General features: G+C 60.1%; 1 protein-coding gene across 2 annotated transcripts in view; it reads right to left on the bottom strand.

Annotated features, from left to right (window-relative positions):
• The window catches only part of RASGRF1 (Ras protein specific guanine nucleotide releasing factor 1), a 29,683-nt gene extending 21,399 nt beyond the window's left edge, over nucleotides 1–8,284 (bottom strand). For both annotated transcript variants that reach the window (XM_048317764.1, XM_048317763.1), the window contains exon 1: nucleotides 7,946–8,284. In XM_048317764.1, coding sequence (XP_048173721.1) covers nucleotides 7,946–8,221 — 276 coding nt within the window. In that variant the 5' untranslated portion in view covers nucleotides 8,222–8,284. The remainder of the gene's footprint in view (nucleotides 1–7,945) is intronic.
• Nucleotides 8,285–12,797: the final 4,513 nt, after the last annotated feature.

Consider the following 12,797-nt stretch of genomic DNA (forward strand, 5'->3'; position numbering starts at 1 on the left):
AGGTCTTTTCCAACCTTAATGATTCCTTGATCCTATGATCCCTGCCTGCATCCCTGCCTGTGTGGACAGCGAGCCCCTCGGGCACACGCTGGAGCCCCGCAGCCGCCCGGGAGGTGATGCCAAGCAGAGCCCGGGTCCCTCGTGTTGTGCTCCCCAGGGCTCCAGGGGGTGGCCACAGTGTGGGGCTATTTTTAGCCTCCCTTGACATTTCCAGTGTTTGTGCTAATTGTGTGCGGTGCCGCCGCCGCCGGGTTTGTGCCGCTCCTCTGCTTCCCTGCAGTCTCCAAGGAAACAGGTACCACGCTGCAGTGCTGGATACTGCCCGGAATAACTGGGCTAAACCAAACCCACTGGAACGAGCTCATCCTGACATCATCTGCTCCTCTGTTGGGTTTCATGAGGGACCTGAATTCACAGGTAAAAACTGCCTCAAACCCAAGGAGCAGCAGCCTGGTGGGACACAGGCAGCCACCAGCTGTGCCACGTGTGCCATGAAAACACCGATGGGCACCACAACGCTCTACCCTTCCCATCCCTGATCAGGCCCAGGGTGTTGGGAAGAAGGACCCCTGGAGGGCACAGGAGGCTCTGAGTGAGCCCAGGACGATGGGGAGACAGGGCATGGCTGGTACAGCAGCACAGACAGACCCAGCGCCCACAGCCCATGCCCACCCAGGGCCTCAGGTCTCAGGGTGATACCCTTGGAGCTCACCCAGCCCCTCCAGGTCCGGCAGAGGAGGAGAGGGGGCCGGGAGCCCATGCTGCCCATGGGCACAGCAGAGCCCGCCTTCAGAAGCAGCTTTCACCTTTGGGGAGAAGCTGCAGGGCCCTGGTGAAGATGCAGCTCCTTCACTTCTGCCGCAGATCCTTTAAGTGCAGATCTTTTACTGCTGATCCTGTGGACAAACTTCCTCCTTATGGCGCCATTCCCATGACAAAACACCATCATCCATCACACACCCCAATGTCAAACACCATCATCCATCGCCCACCCCTTCCCTGGCCCACCATCCTCAGGCTGCCCAGAGCTCTGTGTCTGCCTGCAGGACACCTCTGGAGCTGCAGCAGCTCCCCAGCCTTTCGCATCCCACCCCCTTTCCCTCCCTCCCACTCCCAAAGGCTTTTTCTGGCAAACAGACAGCTCCGAGGGAAAATTCACCAAAAATTTGTGGTCCTTATGGGTGTTGTTGTGTACCCCAGCTTTACACCCACCTCACATCCCTTCCCTTGTAACTGCATCAAGAAGAGCTCATCAGGTTGGCAAGGCTGGAAATGCCCCTCTAAACACCAGCGAGGTGTGGGGGAGCCCCTTCTAGGCCCTGGTGCCCCCAGCAGTTCCTGGTGCCACAGGAACAAACCCCCCCGACAGCACAGTGTGTGCACATTCCCACTCCACGATCCAACACCAACAGCCCATGCTCGGCTGAGTCCCCATGGGACCGGAAACATGGGGAGACACTTCCAGGGGTCCCCCAAACCAGTCCCTGCCTGCCAGGAGGGCATGAGATAGCGAGCCCTGGGTTGTCCTTCCCAGACACCTGTGTGTGCTCCCAGGGTCCTGTGGGGATGGCACCGTGCTGCTGCGGGTGAGTGCACCCACTCAGAGCCCCGCATCCACAGCACAGCCTGGGTTAGTATCCTGACCTTCCCTGTGCCCTGGGAAAGCAGCAGATTCAGGGCTTGCCAGAGGTTAAAACTAAGGGGTGCACAGCCCAGGACAGGAACGGGGGCAGGGACTGGGGCAGGGATCTGGAGCAGGTACCCTGGACAGGTGCCCACCCTGCCCCACTGCCTCTGCCCATCTTCACCCACTCGAGGCACCTCCCAGCACATCAGCACCTGACAGGCAGGTTTTGTCAGACAGTTCTGGCTCATCCAATTTATACCCAAAAACTCCCGAAGGTTTTGTCAATGGCAGTTGCAAGGCTGTTGGCAGCAGAGCTGATGGCGAGGGGTGAAAGCCCCCCACTGCAGAGCTGCAGCCAGGACCCCTCGATCCCCCGCCTGTGATCCAAACCTGGCCCCTGTGAGCACACGCACCCCACTCCATGTGTTGCTCCAGTTTATCCCCACACAATTCCCAGGAAGTGCAGCGTGCTGGGAAGGAGGAAGTTATTTTCTATTTGAATAATAAAACTCCCACCACCTTTTATCTCCGCCTAAAAGATGATTCCTCTCTGTCATCACAGTGACACATCGCACCAACAGCCTGGGAGCGCTTCCTGCGGCACTTGCTGGGTCAGGGACTGAGGATCAGATCCGTGGACAGGACCAGACCCATGGATGGGACCAGACCCATGGGCAGAACCAGCACAGGACCAGCCACTCTTGGCACGAGGCAGAGTGCTGGGAGCATCAGGATGAGCCCCCAGCTCCATCGCGGCCTCAGCCCAGCATCCCTGGAGCAGTTTGTGCTGCCCAGGGCAGGGCACCAGTTACCCACAGCGTCACTTTGCTTCCCCTTACACCCAATTTTTGTTCATTTATGACCTCACCAACTCCCAGCCCTGGGACTGGACCCCCCTCATCCCAACCCCTTCCCTCTGCTCTTGCCAAAGCAAGCAGATGCGATTCCTTGAGGAAGTCCCTCATTCCGGGGTGTTTTCCAGCCTCCCCTATTTCCATGGTGCCTTCTGAGCCCCCGCTGTGGGAGGCACATCGCCCGGCCCCCGGCGCTGTGGGATGCGTGGCCGTCTGGCACCGCAGGATACACAGCCCCTGGACCCCGCCTCCGTGGGATGCCCAGATACCCGGACCTCAGGGATTTCCCTCAGGAAGCCCCAGGGACACGGCAATTCTGCCCGAAATAATGACGCGGGAGCGTTCCAGGTCACCAAGGGAAACATTAAAGCACCTCCAGGCGCCCCCACAGCCCCGTGACCCCGCCGGGCCACAGTCACCCGGCTCCCCGCGGGCCACCCAAAGCCCCGTGACCATCAGCCGGCTCCCCGCAGGCCCTGCCTGCTGTGGGGGGGATGGGGGGGAGGGGGGCGGCATTACCGAGGCCCTTGATGTGCAGAAAGACTCAGAAATAAATTCAAATAATCTCTAAAGCGACACATTATTTCCAAAATAGAAAATCAACCTTTCACAGAATTTTTTAGAATTTGCAGAAGGGCGTTTTTCAGCCTGAACAACCCACCAGACCCCTTGGGATGTTGTGGTTGGGGGTGGGTGCTCTCCCAGCACCCCCACGCTGGTCACCGCATGTGTGAGAGTGGGGGGACCACGAGAGAACCCCCCAGTGACACCAAAGCAGTGACTGTCATCCTTTCCTGCGTTTTTGTTGTGCCATCATAGGGGTCTTTTCCCCCCACAGGGATGCCCTCCCATCATCCCTCGAACTGCCTGCCCTCCATCCTCCCGGAGTGGGCAGATCCACATCCGCTGGTTTGTGAAGCTGATGGTTATTCCAGCTGACACAAAGGGCAAGAGGAGGAGAATTTTCCTGCTCTGGATGGATGAGTCTAAAAATCCACAGCCAGCCATGGCAGCTTTTAACATCCCTGACCTACATACTATGTGCTCTGGGAAAACAGGACCTCGGAGTTGGATGCTCCAGCAGCTCATTTCCGTGCTGACAATAAGAAAAAATATCCCAGTGGCTGCAATTTCCTTCCTTTGTTTCGGTATGGGCTGTCAGGATATTCAGAAATGGATACTAGAGGTGAGCATCACCTGTGTGGAGCAGGCTCTGGAGTCATGCACAGAAATATTCATAACATAATTAAAATAAGTCAGTTTTCCCTTGATTTTATCTGGTGCTGGTGGCAGGCGGGCATGCAGGCATCGCTGGGACCAACACCATGAGCATCCCCCTCACTCAAAAATCTCCACATGGCATCACACAATATGCTAATTAATTAAAAACCCGTTATCCCAATGCTGATGAATAGTTCAGGTTTAAGTCCACAAATTATGATTTACAGTCCCAAAAAAATCAGATTGCATGGAATCACATTCAGGTAGAAGAATTTTCACTGCTCCAGATGGCTGATGCCCATGGACCTGCAGCCAATGCTGGGATCTGGGGATGAAGTGCCTAGGACATCAATCCTAAAGTTTGGAATAGCTTGGGAACTGCCCTGCTCAGGATGTCCATGGGTGACCTGCTCAGCCCTGCTCCACTGAAGGGATCTGTCCCCTCTGACCACTCTCCACAGCCCTTTTGGGGGTACCCAGGTGAACCCCCATGCAGGGACGGGCATGGCTGGACCCCATGGCCCCACTGCTGCACCTTCAGAGAGCTGCCCAAGCTCTCCCACTGCCAGGAGTGGCTCCACCAGCAGGGCCTGGGGCTTGGCTCTGGGAAAGCTGGAGCTGCTGGGCTGGCAGGGGCTGCTGCAGGTCCTCAAGGCATCCAAATATTCCGAGCTCCACTCCCCCCCAGCACTCCCAGTGTCTCAGGAATGGGGGCCACAGGACAAGGTGCCCTCGGTGTTCCATGGCCCCGTCCCTGGAAAACACTCTGGAGATGGGGAAGGAAATCCCCATCCATGGGCAGTGCGTGCTCAGGAGCAGCCCCAGCTGGGGGAACACAGCTCAGCTCCGGGGCTGCGGAGCCTGGAGCCAAGGGCTCTGCATGGGGCCACTGCCTGACTCAGCACCACACTGGCTCTGTCTGAGGGCTCCTGCTTAGGAACAACCCATGGCACAGGTCTGGAAACTGGCCCAGGCTGCCCAGGGCAGTGGTGGAGTCCCCGTCCCTGGGAATGTTCAAAAGTTGTGTGGATGCAGCACTTGGGGACATGGAGCAGTGGCAGCCTTGGCAGTGCTGGGGGAAGGGTTGGACTGAATGGCCTCAGAGGGCTTTTCCAACCTTCGTGATTCTGTGATTCTAAATCCAACTCCAGCCTGGATCCACGGAGCAAACCCAGCTGTGATTCCTGCTGCCCAACCGATGTGCGAAGGAGAGCCCTCACCCAACGCTGGGGCCTTCCCCGTCTTTGAGGTTGGGGTCAGATCAGCTCTGGACCTTGCACCTGCCCAGCTCCTCTACTGGGATCTCACCTTGGCCCACCTGGGGCACCCCACAGCCTGCCCACCCCTCCAAGCACACAGGGACAGGGAGGGGAGATGTGATCATGTGAAGCACATCTCAGCACCGTCACCCTCAGGGGGCCGGGAACAGCAGGGCTGTGGTGTGGCACGGCCCAGACACCACAGCAGGGTAAAAAGGGGCTTCAGCCCCACCCCGGCTCATCCCAGCACTGCTGGCACTGCTGCCCCGAGCAGCTGGGTCACAGCCTCCCCAGCCCCAGTCCGACCTCACGGACTCTTCCCCAGGCCACAGCCTGACCTCACCCCGCAGGAAATTATCTTCCCCATCCAACTGGTTGGAAGGAAAATTCATTTGTGGAAAAACATAACAAGAGCAGAAAACAAAGTTTCCAGAGGCAGCAAATACATCTTTGGTGTTCCAGTTTTCCACACATCTTTGCTCCCTTATTCTCACATATACCGGCACTAAAATTCACTGTGTTCCAGGAAAAATATCCCCCCAAAACAAAATGTGTGTACACTAAAAGAGGGGGTTTGAAAGCCCCACCTCTTGAAATTTCTCCTTTGCAGAGAGTTGGGAACCTTTCAGGCTCCTCTCCAGCAAGGAAGGAATCCAAACCTGGAGCTCCTCTGATGCAAGGAACACTGTCCTCAGAGCTCCAGCTGGAACTGCACAGATAGATAAATACCCTCAGAATGTAATTAATTGGGATCACAGGCAATACTAGAAATTTCCTCAGCACCTTCCCTTTAGAGGATGCTGGGCACGGCTGGGTTTCAGGTGAGCCTGAAGCCGAGGTTTTCCCTGGAGTGGGGAACACAGACCCTGCCCGGAGCACGGCCTGCCCTGTGTGCCACCCGCTCCTCCCGCCCCGGCCAGGCTGCGGATCTGCACCATCAATATTCGCCGCTTATCTCATCCCTGGGCCATTAATTAGCTTGCAGAGCAGCGGGCGTCCAGCGCTCCGTCTTCCAGTCCCATTTGGCCTAAGGAATTACACAGAATTACAAGCCAGGCGCTGGACCGCGGCAAATCCACGCGGAGCAGCAGCAGGGGATGTATTTGCCATGGCAGGAGCTGCCTGTGACAGCAGCCCCTCACTTGCAGCAAGGATCAACACCCTGGGTGCATTTTGAACCGGAAAGGGGATGTGACATCCTCCCCATAGTGTTTGCATGGTGGAAAATCCCTCCTGCACAAACACGAGGACCTAGAGCCTCGATTCCAAGCTTGATTCCAACCTGGCCAGGAAGGCTGATTGCAACCTGGCTGGTAAACTTCATGGAAGCTGAACTGGGAACACACATCTATTACTGAAGGGACAGCAGTGGCAACCACAGCAGTGTGACCCCTTGCAACTACAGACCCCCCTCACTGCCACAGCCCCCGAGGTGCTGCACCCCACGGCTGGGCTGCAAGGAGCCCCCGCTGGGCAAAAAACACAGTATGTTCCTCTTGACAGGGAAATATTCCTGTGCTCCAAGCCAGGAGGGAGGGGATGTGCCAGGGAGCAGTGGTGCTGCATGCCTGGTTCTCTTGGCAGGGTTTTCCAAGTGCCAAGAATAGCCAGAATTAAGGGGCTGATTTCCTCGCAGGCTGCCCCATGCCCTGGGGTGCCCGGCAGGTGCCTCGGGTCCCATCCTGCAGTCTGCCGGCAGCACTCCCAGCGCCTTCCCAGAGCCTGCTCAGGCAGGAATTATGCAAGCCCTGCAGAGCTGGACGCAAAACGCGAGGTGCCTCCCGCAAGTGCCCAGCCCGGGATGGTGGTGCCGGGACCCTCTCCCACTGCTCCCACTGAGGGGCCCCGGTGCCGCTGTGCCGCGGGCACCCACAGGGCACACGTCCGCGCTCCACACACCACCAGAGGGTCAGAGGGTGAATCCAGCTAGCTCCTGTCCACGCTAATGAATCTGGAGGTGGCTCTGGAAGCGATGGATGGGGGATTTGCCCCCGCAGCTGGAAGCCAGCCCTTCTCCCCCCTTCCTGGCACCATCCCATCTCTCCTGGCTGCTACGGCGCATCCCAGCTCCAGCAAACCACCCCAGACAAACATGCCAGGGGCTGCCAACGTCCATGCCGTGCTGCTCCAGGATACCCTGCCCAGTCGAGAAAGGCACAGCTGGTGGGCCACCCACCTCCGAGGCCCGCCAGGGGCTGTGGTCCTCAAGGCTGGGACCACAGCAGCCCTGGGGCTGGGGGACACCTGGATCTTCCCAGGGCCTCGCAAGGGCTTTGGTGTTTCCTCGCTGATCACCCGCAGACATCAGCAGTGGCAAAGGGCACTGGAGCCCAGCGCCAGCACGGGGGTCTCAGGGGACCCGCACTCTGCTTGTCCCCCCGCCAGGGGTGGAGATTGAGGTGCAAACCGCACACGTGGCGAGCGGGAACAGGGTGAAATCTGCCTGAAAACAAGGTCCTGAGCTGCCCCCGCCGAGCACCACGCACCCATCGCAGGCTGCTCACACCGCTGGGCTGGGGGAGTTGCCAAGCAAACCACGGGGGCACAGAAGGGAGCAGGCGGGGTGTGGGAAACAGCGAGGCCGCGTAGCTGGGGCCGCCCCACGGGAGCCCCGGGGTCCCCCCGCCGGGACCCCAAAACCCCGCCGGGCCGGGGGGGGGGGCGCGGGGCTCTGCAGCGCCAAGCGCGGCCGCTGGGAGGCGCCCCGCAGCCCCGCGCTAATTACTGGCGGTTAATTAGATGGGAGAGGGAGTGGGGGTGCTCCGGACAGAGCCCGACACCCCCACAATGAACCCACCCGCTGCTCCCGCACTGCAGCCTCGGGAATCATCCCCCTTCCCCTGCACAGACCGGCCTCATCCTCACCTCCCCACCCCGGTCACGCGTGGGGCAGGTCACGGGCACCGGAAGCTTCCGGGGGTGCGGGCCCTGGACCCCCGCGGGCCATCCTCCCTCCCCCTCCGCGGGGCCCCCCTGTCGCCCACCTGCTTCTCCAGAGAGTCCTTAGCCGAGAGGGGGGGCTTGGGAGAGGGCGCGCGGTCGCAGACGCAGCCCTCGAGCAGGTAGAGCCCCGAGGGCCGGGAGCTGGAGTCGGTCTCGAAGTAGAAGAGCATGTTCTGGAGCAGCGCGAACCACTTGGTGTGCCATTTCGTGTTGTCGGCGCTCCGCTTGCTCAGGTATCCGCGCCGGGCCCCGTCCTTCTTCGCCAGCAGCCCCAGGTGGGCGACGTGCCCGTCATTGAGCCGCATCCCCTTCTGCATCCTGCCGGCACCGCGCTCACATGGCCCCCGCCGCGGGCGGGGCCGCGCCGAGCCACCCCCGCCGCCCCCGCAGACCCCGCGGTCCCCGCAGCATCAGCGGCCCCCGCTGCCCCCGGAGAGCCGCCGGGCGCTCATCCCGCGGCCCGGCCCCGCTGAGCCCCCGGCCCCGGCTGTGTCGGTGAGCGCCGCGTCCCGCACCCGCCGCGCGGAACCGCGGACGGGCGGGGCGAGTGACGGCGGCGGCACCGGGGACCGTCAGCGCCGAGCGGAGTCGCGCCGAGCCGAGCGGAGCCGCGGCCCTCCTTCCCTGCCTCTTTCCCGTGCCTCCTTCCCTGCCTCCTTCCCTGCCGCCGGCTGCGGGGGTGGTCGCGCCGCGCTGCGCTCGCCGGGGCCGCCCCCGGGCCGCGGGATGCCGAGGCCGCCGCCAGCACCGTCACCGTCAGCACCGCCAGCGCTCCGCTCCGCACCGCGAGGGAACTCCGCACCGAGAGAGACCCCCAGCGCGAGAGGGAACCCCAGGCGTGTGGGACCCTCGGGCCGGCACGGAATCCTACCCACAGCTGGAGTCCCGGGCCGAGAGAGAACCCCCCAGGCACAGCCAAAGCTAAGAGACACCTCCAGCCACACAGAACCCCGAGACCAAGAGGGATCCCTGGGCAAATGGGACCCCTGGGAACAGCCAGAGCCTCAGGCCGGGAGGGACCTTAGACCAGATGGGAGCCCTGGGAAAGTGGACCCCAGGCCAAAAGGGACCCTTAGGCAGGGGAGGACCTTGAGACAAGTGGCACCACCACGCAGAGCAGAGGGACTAGTTCTCCATTCATTTCCGTTTGTCTCACTCTTGATCCCTCTTCTCCATCCCGGCCCTTTCTCTGCCGAGCAGGACAAAACTGGGAAAACCGGGCACTTGGAAAACTGAGCGCTGGCTGCAGCTGAAGCTGTGCAGGGAAGAGAGTGCCCCGGTGCCCCTTGTATTTCAGGGGCTGCTACAGCCAGGAGTGCTGGGTCAGGCAGATGCCACAGTGATGGGCACCAAGTGTGAGACCTGCAATGTGGCACGTCAGTCCTGCGGCAGAGGAGCCAGCCCTGACCTGAGCCCCAGGTGTGACAGACCCACTACAGACAGGGAGGACAGCAGGACAACCCTGGTCATTGGCTTTACTTCTGCTGAAAATGCTGGCAGAGCTCCAAGGAACCCAGTGAGGTCACAGGTTGCCATGGGAACGGGAGGGAACAGGCTGGAATTGGGAAGGGTGCTGGCACTGCCAGGATGGAGCTACTTGGCCTGGGTTCTGCTGGAACACGTGCCCATTGCCACCTCAAGGGACACGGCCTGAGGCCTGCTGTCACCGGGTCAGCGTCAGAGAGGGGCAGAGTGGGAATGCGGCCACCCACTGCCCTGGCCCCTGTGCCCCTCCCACTTCTGTCCCCAGCTGAGTGTGCCCCTGTCCCCAGCTGCAGGCAGATTTGTAGCTCCAGGGCTTTCCCACCAGCATGGCCAGCTCCCCTCCATCGCCAGGGCTCCCTCCTTTTCCACTTCTCCAGCCTCATCAGTGAGGTCCTACATCCCTTTTCATTGCTGAGATGGGTCCCAGCATGGGGCAGAAGGTGCTCCCTGGGAAAAACCTATCCCGTACGGAACAGTGCAGTGGCACAGAAAGAGACCCTTTGTGGAAGCCTGCAAAATCCTGGTTGAAATATTAGCTGGGAAGCTGGCATTGCCAATTATTCCCATACTGGATAGAAGCTGCCTGACACCCTGGAGCTGCCAAGCCCCCTGGCCAGCCATGGGGCTGTGTCTGGAGGTGCAGTGTGCTGGGGGATGTGGTGTAGCTGGGCATGAAGTGTGCCCAGTGTGCCCGCTGCTCACAGGTGAGGGTTCCACTGTCCTAAGGACAGCAGCACTGCTGGCACTGGGGACAGGCGACACTGGGCTGTGCTGGGGTTGGTAGCAGGCACAGCCTCTGGACTTCCCAGTAGTGTTGGTTCAGTTCAGACTCCCTTTGGAAGATACAGAGGGTGATGGAAACATTGCTGAGAGCTTCCAAGGCTCAAGCCTTGGAAAGTTTGATTCCTGGAACAAAGGGAGGTTTGTTTCCTGCAAGTGACGTGGCATCGATCAATGGGGAGGTGTTTGCAATGTGACCCTCCTGGTCCAGCTGCGAAGCGTTCCTCACACCTCTGAGAGCCAGCAGAGTCAGCCTTGGCATGCTGGCCGTGGGACAGGGAGTTTGTCCAGAGTAAAGATTGCCAGGGTTTCCAAGTGCTTTAATTGCTGTGGTTTCTTCGCTCCTCGCTGAAGTGTTAAACAAATACAACAGTGGTTCCTGTGGGCTTCCATCCCATGCACAACCTGAACAGATCCACAGGCAGTGGGAGCAGAAACTGCAGCAGCACCCGAGGGCACAGGGCTGCTGGCATGGGAGAACAAGGGGCCCGGGATGCTGCTCTGGGCAGGGGAGGCTGTGGGGGAGCTCTGGGAGTGGGACAGTCACCTCAGAGACCTCTGAGCACTCAGTGATGGGGTGTAGGGGACCAGAGCAGAGCAACCGCTGAACCAGCAGGGAGGAGGTGAAGGAGCAGGGAGACGACACCCACAGCATCTTAGGGTCTCAGTCAGGATCCACTGCCCTGATCCCCCAGTGTGGCACAGGACAAGTCTCTTGGTGCTCTCACCCAAAGCACTCTCTCATCTTGGGGATAAAACAAAATCTGGCGGTGCAGCCAGGGCAGGGTGGGGGACACCCGCTGCAGTTGGTGGCTGCATCCTTGCCATGCCAGGCTGGACAAGTGCCACCAGCCTCACCACCAGCATGGGTGTCACTTCCCATCCCTCAAGTGCCACTGGAGCTGAGCAGGTTCAGTGCCATTTGCATGCGGTGCTGGGGGGCATGGGGATGTCAAACTGAGGGCTCCTCACAGCACAAGGAGCCCGTGAGTTCATTAGGCCAATTTATCACTTAGCACCAAACCCTGGTGCTAAGTGATAAATTGGGCTGGCCCCAGGAAGGGTCGGCTGTGACCACTCCCTGGGGCCACGGGCGGCCCCACTACAGAAACCACCTCACTGTTGACATTTTTTAACGTCAGAGCTCTGGGACTGTGATCATGCAATGCAAAATTGTCTCAGCAGCCCTTTGAACCACTAAGCTGTTCCCTGGGAATCTCAGCACCAGGGATGACAGCCTGGTAATTTATGCCAGCAGCTCTCACTCACTCCTGAGCCCATGAAGAGGGCTCTGGCACCACTCCTAACTCCTGACTGGGGTGCTGGCTTCCTCACCTGAGAGATGGAGGGGAAGAATTGCCTCCCCACATTGCATCAAACCAGGGCTTGCTGGCATCCTTCACCCCAGCAGGGGTGTGGGACAGTGTGAGGGTGCACTCAGCACTCAGGGTGTCAGACCTGCCTTTCCATGGCACAGGGGTGACCCCTGCCTGCTTCAGGCAGAGCATCCCCAAGCAGCCCTGACCATGATGGGCAGCTTCTCTTCCCATGGGGGCAGCCTGTCTCCTGGGGTCACCAGTGCTGTGGGTCTCTGGTGGGTCTGTGCATCCCAGCTGGCCACAGCTGTCCCTGTGCCACCTTGCTCCACTGGGACAGTGACACAGCATCTGCCCAGCCCAGCAACAGCACCCAGTACCTGGGCACAGAGAACAGTCATCTCCATTCTGGGACAGGGGCAGGTGGAGGGGAAAGACACCAAGCACCCCGCTGTGGACTCCGAGCCCCTTGGGGTGACACAAGGCCCTGTGTCACCCCAAGCACTGCCCCAGGGCTGCAGGAGGATGCCCATGGCCAGGTTGGCCATGACCTCATGCGAATTGTTGCTATCTCCACGGAGAGCTCCTGGGGGAGCACAGGCCATCACCGCGGGCTGTGTCCTGCTCAGGACTGGGGCTGCCCCACACAGAACCCTGGCCAGCACTGAGGGCTGGTGCTGGGCACCGAGCGGGGACAGCGAGGGCACTGGGGGCACAGGGGAGCAAGGATAGGGCTGGGAACTCCACCAGTGCAGGCGATGTGTTCAGAGCACCCCCACGCTGGGCCACCCAAGTACCACAGACACCTTGCAAGTGCACCCACAGCAGGAATTTGGCAACTGGGTATTTTTAGGCACTGCTGTGTTTCGCAAGCCCTCAGAAGGTGTTGTAGCTAAGAGGGGTGTTCTGTAACCGTGTGATGCTGCACTCTACAGGCCGAGGTCCCTGCTATTACATATGGGATTTGCCACCTGACAGACAGAACAGCACTGAACCCGCCCGGATGCCAAAGCTTCGGGATTTTAGAGATCCTTCCTGTCCCTACAGGTACAAGATATCATCAGGCACACCCATCCCCACTCCCCATGTCTGGCTGTATCACCTGGCTCCAAGCTGGAGCCCAAGTGGAAGGTGCTGGTGGCATGGCTGGATCACCTTGGACAATCTGTCCTGGGGCTGGACACACCATGTCCAAGCAGGTAATCCCCAGGCCCACCAGGATTAGCTGCAGGGAGCAAGGCCAGCACTGCAACTGCTGCCAGCACTCCTGGGAAGAGCCCTGCTGGGTTCTTGCACACCAAAGTCTATCGCT

Source organism: Corvus hawaiiensis, chromosome 13 (assembly GCF_020740725.1).
Source record: "Corvus hawaiiensis isolate bCorHaw1 chromosome 13, bCorHaw1.pri.cur, whole genome shotgun sequence".
NCBI lineage: Eukaryota > Metazoa > Chordata > Aves > Passeriformes > Corvidae > Corvus > Corvus hawaiiensis.